The following is a 7,961-nucleotide window of genomic DNA, read 5'->3' as shown; positions in this document are numbered from 1 at the left end:
GGGAGAGGACCTGGAAGTGAACATCGCCAAAGTGGACGTGACGGAGCAGCCGGGTGAGGGGTCTGGCGGGCTGGGTTGGGGCCTTCCCCGGGGCTTTGGGCTTCTGAGCCTTCGGGGAAAGGCTTCGGTGCGAGAGTTGTGCTTTTAGCAATCAGCAGCGTTAATAGGAAGCCGTTAAGATCTCTTACTGATCGTTACTGAAGGCAGGTTGCTTTATGTAGCTTGAACACTTAAGACTTTCTTAAAGGGAACGAGGGGATTTCTCTAGAGAGTCATCTGGGGGATTTTAAGGGTTTTTTTTGGCCATACTCAAGCGTTATTCAGAGTAAAAGTGTGGTTTCAGCCTTTCTTGTACCTCTTTTTGTTGGCAAAAAGGGATCCCAGGCAGCCTGGTGTCCTTCAGCTGAAGCTCTCTGGGCCTCATGTCTGCATGAGGTTTGTGGAAGTTACCTTCTGCATGCTGATACTTTTCTCCAAAATCATATAGGAGCTTTTGATAGTGCACTTAGATTGCTTTCTGCCAGTGCTGGTGGTTGCAGGTCATGTGGGCAAAGGAGAGCTTCTCTCTGAAGAGCTGCAACCAAAACAGTTGAGTAGACTATGTCAGGTTATCCCTGGGACATCAGGTTTTCCACATGGAGAAACTGCCTCACTCTTTGCCCAGGGACCTTTCTTTTAGATTGGGTGCAGCACTTTGATAGGCACAAGTTTGGCTGACCGCAATTCTACCTGGGAGAGCAGCTGGTTTTGTTTTGATGCACAAGAATATTTTTTGCCTTTTCTTATGTAAAGTGCTCTACTCTTCTGAAAATAATTATTTTCTTGCAGGATTAAGTGGACGATTTATCATAACAGCTCTTCCTACCATTTATCAGTAAGTATGTAAAGCAGCAGTATTGTTTTGGAGGAGAGAAGACACTTTTTTTCCCCTATTTTGGGGGGAAATAACTGAGCTCTACAATGCTCTGTGAGCAAGTGAGTGACTTTGAACAGAGATAACGAATGCCTTACCTGCTGTGACCTTGCAGGGCTGCCAGCTGATTTTTTCTGTTTCCTTCAGGCATTATTTATTCTGTCTTTTCATGGGTGTTTCACTTTTGCAATCTTTCCTCTGTAGGTTTATCTTAATGCAGTCGTGTGGCAAGTGCATTAGAAAGATCATTATCTTCTTATGGGCTTGCAGACTATAGTTAGCCAAGGTGCACATGGAATCAGGCTTCTAGAAATAGTTATAATTGGGATATTTGGAAAATATTTTAGAGCTGGTGTCAAGGTTTAGGGTCAGGGCTGTCCACTAGACTTACAACAGATGTTCTCTCTTAACCCCTCACCCTTCCCAGAGGGGAAAGGAAAGGGAAGAAGGGAGAGAGGCTTATGGGTTGGAAAACAAAACTAAAACAAGTTTAATGAAAATAACAATAAGATGGAATATATACAGATATTTACAAAACCAGTGTCCAGTCCTCCTGGTGGCAGTGATGTCAGCACTGATGCTGTGGGCAGGCACTGGGGAGGTCCCAGACTGGACTTGGTGGCAGATGGGAACCAGATTCAGGAGCTGGATTGTGGGACTGGGTTCAGGAACGCACAAATCAGGATCAAAGGCAGAGTTCTGCTTGGACAAAGGCCACTGGAGAAGAGCCCTGACCCTCATCATCCCTCAGCTTGATACTGCCCATGCCCTACATGGGCTGGAATCCCTCGCTGGCCAGTTTGGGGTCCCCTCTCCTGGCAGCTCCTCCCCGCAGGTGCCACCTCTTCCTCCCTGCCCCCCAGCGTGGGGCACAAGGCTGAGCAGTGCCCTTGCTCTGCCCAGGAGCCAGCAGCAGCCAGAGCCTTTCTGCCCAGCCCAGCCCTTGGCAGGAGCTCTGCCCATGGAGCGTTGTCCCTGCTGGGAGCAGAGACTGGCTGGGGAGATCTGCCGGGACCTTCAGCCAGGGCAGGGGCTGGGCAGGGGCTGAGCTGAGAGGTGACATCACTGAACAGAATCAGATCTGTTCAAATCAGGACACAAATTAAAACTGAAAAACAGGGAAGGTGATGGGAGGCAAGATGCTGAGTGGCAGCAAAGGCTGCACGCTTGGCCTGCCTAAAATAAAATACTTGATTTGCTTGTTTTGCAGCTGTAAAGATGGAGAGTTCAGGAGATACCAGGGTGCCAGAACTAAAACTGATTTCATAAATTTCATCAGTGACCAGGAATGGAAATCAATTGAACCAGTTTCATCATGGTTTGGTCCTTCCTCTTTCCTGTAAGTTCTACTGTGATTTTACTAATACTTTGTTGTCAAACATGGATGCTTTCAGTGACAGGTTGTTGGATGTGCTGCCTGCTGGGTTAGCAGCAGTTCTCTGCTGGTGAGAAGTGCATGAACGTGGTGGGTGGGTGGCCATGTCTCCTCCATCAGTTGTGAGTAGCAAAGATGCCCTGAGCAAGGTCTACATTAAAACTTCAACAAGATACAGGTGGCTGTGTAGTTGCACTAAGCTCTTGTAGGTAACTTAACTTAGTGAAGTTCTCGTGTTTCTATGGCAAAAAGGTGTTTACCCAGCTAAATTCTAGGAAATAAACAGTAAAAACTGGAATATAATGTAGCAACATAGTTGCTAGATAGAAGGTGGTTGCTTAAGAAGACAGGATGATCAGGAGATGAAGCCCAGCCAGCATGGGTCCATAAAAGGCAGGTCCTGCTTGACCAACCTGATCTTCTCTGACCAGGTGACCTGCCTGGGGGATAAGGCAGAGGCTGTGGGTGTTGTCTGCATGGGCTTCAGTAAAGCCTTGGACACCATCTCCCAAAGTGTTCTGATAGAGAAGCTGGTGGCTCATGGCACAGCCAGGTGGGCTCTTCATTGGGCTACAGACTGGCTGGATGGCTGAGCCCAGAGAGTTGTGGGGAATGGAGTTGGGTCCCATTGGCAGCCAAGTGCTGTTCCCCAGGGCTCAGTTTTGGGGCCAGTCTTGTTTAACCTCTCTGTCAAAGACCTAGTGAGGGGCTCAAGGGTACCTGCAGTGAGTTTGCAAATGACACCAAATTGAGCAGCAGTGTTGATCTGCTGGAAAGTCAGGAGGCTCTGCAGAGGGGTCTGGCCAGGCTGGAATGGGCTGAGGCCAATGGGTTGAAGTTAAACAATGCCAAGGGCTGAGTCCTGCCCTGGGGTCACAACAACCCCCTGCAGCGCTCCAGGCTGGGGCAGGAAAGTGCCCCAGGGAAAGGACCTGGGGGGGTTGGTGGGCAGGCAGCTGGAGATGAGCCAGGGTGTGCCCAGGTGGCCAAGAAGGCCACCAGCAGCCTGGCCTGGATCAGCACTAGTGTGGCCAGCAGGACTAGGGCAGTGACCGCGCCCCTGGACTGGGCACTGGGGAGGCCACAGCTCCAGCACTGGGGTCAGGTTTGGGCACCACAGGGTAGGAAAGACCTTGGGGGGCTGGAGCATGGCCAGAGAAGGGCAACAAAGCTGGGGAGGGTCTGGGGAACATGAGGAGCAGCTGAGGGAGCTGGGGTTGCTGAGTCTGGGGAAGAGGATGCTCGGGGGAGACCTTCTGTCTCTCCACAGCTAAAAGGAGGTTGGAGTGAGGTGGGAGTTGGGCTCTTCACCAAAGCAATGATCAATAGGATTTAGATGGATATTAGGAAGAATTTCTTTCCTGGCAGAGTGGTGAGGCCTTGGCCCAGGCTGCCCAGGGGTTGCTGGAGTCCCCATCCCTGGAGGGGTTCAGAACATGTGCAGATGTGACACTTGGGGACAGGGTTTAGTGCTCATGGCAGTGTTGGGTTGATGGTTAGACTGAGAGGTACCTTCCAACCTTAATGATCCTATACTATGATTCTGCCTGTAGCCAAGTTAAAAGCAGAGTGGAGGGCTGAAGGTTCTTCTGTTGAAGGAATGGTGAGGTGGGGAGTCTCTGTAGTCTGAGAGGAAACACCCTCGTTGGAATTCTTCCTGGTTTTGTGGCTCTGGAGCATGTTCAGTTGTTGCTGCATGTGCTGTGTGGTGGTTTCAGAGTCGTTGAGTAACTGTGGGGTGAAGTGTGCTGGGGACACCAGTGCCTGAGGCAGATGAGCCCAGTGGTTCCTGGCTTTCCTCCTGTTGGAGCAATGATGACAGGAACACCTCTGTGCTACCTGCACTACCTTGGCTCATTCTTCACTTTAGGAAATGTTACCCTTCACTGAAATTTGATAGGGTGTTTTTTTGTAGCCCTTCAAGGAAGCTCAATTATTACTTTGCTCTTTGAACCCTCTCATTCTGTGGGGTTGGTCTCCTCCAAATTACCAGCTTGCACCAAGGGATGTGCAAAACATATGCTAATTTTAGGCATGATAATTGAATAAGTTTTCTTTTAGAAGCCTGTTTCTACACCTCACTCATAAGTACTTATGGTGCCTTAATGTTTGAAATTCTCCTTTCCTTTACAGATAGCAAATACTTAATGCTGAAGTGTCACAGTAACAGGGAAATGTCAGAGTTGGCAGGATATGTGTTGCAGGTAGCCTGCTCTTTTCCTCTTGTGTGTAAAATACATAGAAATAATGTAAAATACACCTAAACTTAAGGGCCTGAAGATCTCTCCCTTCTGATGTAACCTGATGGGGTTTTAATAAGTTAATTTCTCACTTTAATAAAACATCTAGACACTTAATTCTTAATATCTTGACTAGAGTTCCAGCTGCTCATTGACTGCTGGTCCAAGTAAAACTTGGAACATAAAGAAAAGTGACTGAAATTCATGTCAGGAGGTGGAAGTCAAAGAAGTTGGTGAAGTTGTAGTTGTCCCTGTGTGGAAGATGATACAAGTTGGTACTGAAAGTAGCTTCATGGGAAACGAGTGTTTGGTGAAGTAAAAGACAAAGCAGAAGATAAAAATCAAAGCAGTTAGAAGGGAAATGAGAGATGAGCAGAAAGCTGTTCAATGTGGGAGTAGGTAATGACAAGTCAGGCAGATGAGGAGATACAGATCTGCTGGGCTTAAAGATGTTCTCAGTTCCTTTCCTCTGCTTTGTTTCAGGATGAGCAGCATGTCAGCTCTGTTTCAGTTGTCCATGTGGATCAGGGTATGTGCCTACCTCTCTGTTTTATCTTACCAGATGTGGTGTGCAGCTGTTCTTGAAAGGATTCTCTTGTGTTTTTGTTCCAGCACTGCCATGGATATTTAACAGAGAAGGTTGGGATGCCAGTCTGGGGCTCCTATGCTGTTTTTGCCTTGGCAACTCTCTTCTCAGGACTGATACTGGGACTTGTAAGTGAAGCACTTGAGACAAATCAGCCTCTGGCTACTGTGTATTAATCTAACACCTTCTTTGCCCTGGTCTTTGATAGGAAGAGCAGTTGTTCTGTGTGAGCCCAGCCTGCTGAGCTGGAAGACAGGGACAAGGAGCAGAATAAAGCCTCTGTAATCCAAGAGGAAATTCTTAGTGACCTGCTGCACCACTTAAACACACACAAGTCTCTAGGGCTGGATGGGATCTGCCCAAGGGTACTGAGGAGCTGGTGGAAGTCCTCACCAAGCCACTTTCCATCATTTATCAGCAGTCCTGGCTAACCAAGGAGGTCCCCGTGGACTGGAGGTTAGCAAATCTACAAGAAGGGCCAGAAGGAGGATCTGAGGAACTCCAGGCCTGTCAGTCTGACCCCAGTGCCAGAGGAGGTTATGGAGCACATCATCTTGAGTGCCATTGTGGGACTCATGCAGGACAAGCAGATGGTCAGGCCCAGTCAGCTGGGGTTTATGAGGGGCAGGTACTGCTTGGCTAACCTGATCTCCTCCCCTGACAAGGTGACTCAGTGGCTGAGGGAAAGGCTGTGGATGTTTATCTGTACTTTAGTAAAGCCTCTGACACAGTTTCCCACAGCATCATCCTGGAGCAACTGGCTGCTCATGGTTTAGATGGGTGTAGCCTTCACTGGGTAGAAAACTGTCTGGATGGCAAGGCCCAGAGAGTGGTGGGGGAGGGAGTTAAATCCAGTTGGCAGCTGGTCACAAGCAGTGCCCACAGGGCTCAGTAATGGGCCTGTTCTCCTTAACATCTCTATCCATGACCTGGATGAGGTGACCAAGGGCATCTTCACTCCAGGAAGGACCTTGAGGGGCTGGAGCGTGACCAGAGAAGGGCAACGAAGCTGCTGGGGAAGGGTCTAGAGCCCAAGTGTGGGGAGGAGCAGCTGAGGGAGCTGGGGGTGCTGAGCCTGGAGCAAAGGAGGCTCAGGGGAGACCTTCTGGCTCTGCACAGCTCCTGACAGGAGCCGGGGGGGGTCGGGCTCTGCTCCCAAGGGACAAGAAAAGCAAGAACAGCCTCGCGTTGCCCCAGGGGAGGTTGAAGTTGGACATGAGGAACAATTTCTCCCCAAAAAATGTCCAGGGCTGTGCCAGGCTGCCCAGGGCAGTGGTGGAGTCCCCACCCCTGGAGGGGTTTCCAAGCTGTGTAGATCTGGTACTAAATGTGGTTTAGTGGTGACCTGGCAGTGCTGGGTTAACAGTTGGACTCGATGAACTCAAAGGTCTTTTCCAACCTAAATAATTCTATTATTCTAATGTGTTTGGATGTTTGGAGATTTAAACTTGTCTTCCTTTGCTTTCAGATCATGGTGTTCTTGGCAGACTGTATCTGTCCCTCCAAGAGGCAGAGAGCACCACAGTACCCTCATTCAAGTAAGCTTGCTCTACTCCTGTAACTCAGAGAAGCTGTTTAGTAACTCTGGTTTAATAACTGTGGGTATGTAACATGTGTCTGCAGGACATCAGGTTTAGGGTAGATGTTTGCACTTGTGAGGGATTCTTTTCTTTACCTGCAGCTGTTTGCCCTAAGGCTTCCTTGTGGGTTCGTAGTTAAAGCTAAACTATTTTTGAACAACTGTTTTTTTTTTTTTTTTAGGAGCTAGAGAAATGTTTTTAAAGCATTTTCATACCTGCAAGGTAGGAAATTCCACATGTGCAGTGAGATAAAAGTTCAGAGTGGAGCTCTCAGCCTGGCTAAGTTGAGGGCTTGCTCAAATTTTAGGGGCAAAATGAAGGTTAAAAGTGAGTTTGTGTTTCTGTGGATAGTTAAGGGATGGAGTTTGGGGTTAGCTGCTGGAGTTTTTCAAGGTAATCTTAAAAAAAGTAATGAAAGAACATTTGAATGCTGGTTTGTAGGAATCTGACTTATTTTTTCAAAGCTAGAGGAAGTTTTATATTATCTTGTCTAGGTAGTTTGATGAATGTATGCTGGTAATAATCTGGTAATAACCTGTTAATAGTTGACCTGTGGGTAACGTCACGCTGGCAACAGTCCTACCTCAGATAGCAGTTTAAGAGACTGGTACTGGAAAGTGCTGCCTGGATTAAAGTCATTTAAATTCTGTGCCAGCCTGTGATGTTAAAAAAAAAAAGTGTTTCCCCCATGGTAATGGTGTTTGTGCATGCATGTTTTCCTTTCTCCTCAAGGAAAGCTAGCCCCAGAGTCAGCTCAGCTGCTGAAAAAGCTGGATGAAGAGCAAGAAGCAGATGAGGAGGATGTCTCAGATGATGAAGCAGAGGGGAGAGGGGTGTCTGACAGGAACTCAGCACCCAACACCGTCAGGCAGCGCCCTGTGAACCCTCCTGCTGCTGCTGCTGCAGAGAAGTCTTAGCTCTGCTTGCAGGCAGGATTAGTTCTTGAGTCACTGACTCAAAAGGAGATAAATCAAATCCTTCAGCTTGAAGAGAAGAATGGCTCCTGTCATGGTAATATTGATGCATTTAATGAATTCAGGAAAACAAAACAAAGGAGAAAGCATCCCTGGTGTCAGGCATTCCAAACTAAAACATGCTGTTGCAAATGGCTGAAACTTCTCCTGCCTGTGTGCAGGGAAGTGCCAAGAAATTACTGATGTGGCTTCTTGAATGACTTGCTCCATGGGTTTTTTGTTTTTTTGTTTTTTTTTTTTAAACAGAATGTAAAAAGGTGTACTTGTTGCATTAGGGAACATTAGCAAGGAAA

At 47.8% G+C, this 7,961-nt stretch overlaps 1 protein-coding gene across 1 annotated transcript; it reads left to right on the top strand.

Annotated features, from left to right (window-relative positions):
• Positions 1 to 4: 4 nt before the first annotated feature.
• TMX1 (thioredoxin-related transmembrane protein 1) lies at positions 5 to 7,611 on the top strand (the record flags this gene model as incomplete). Its single annotated transcript, XM_008936234.1, has 7 exons — positions 5 to 53; positions 829 to 874; positions 2,124 to 2,252; positions 5,012 to 5,057; positions 5,141 to 5,242; positions 6,583 to 6,652; positions 7,427 to 7,611. Coding segments are annotated over 7 exons (627 nt in total), but the record flags the coding sequence as incomplete, so codon positions are not given.
• Positions 7,612 to 7,961: the final 350 nt, after the last annotated feature.

The sequence above is a fragment of the Merops nubicus genome, unplaced genomic scaffold, assembly GCF_000691845.1.
Source record: "Merops nubicus isolate BGI_N331 unplaced genomic scaffold, ASM69184v1 scaffold17162, whole genome shotgun sequence".
Lineage (NCBI taxonomy): Eukaryota > Metazoa > Chordata > Aves > Coraciiformes > Meropidae > Merops > Merops nubicus.
Note: the sequence above shows the minus strand (reverse complement) of the source record. Positions and strands in the feature narration are given on the sequence as shown.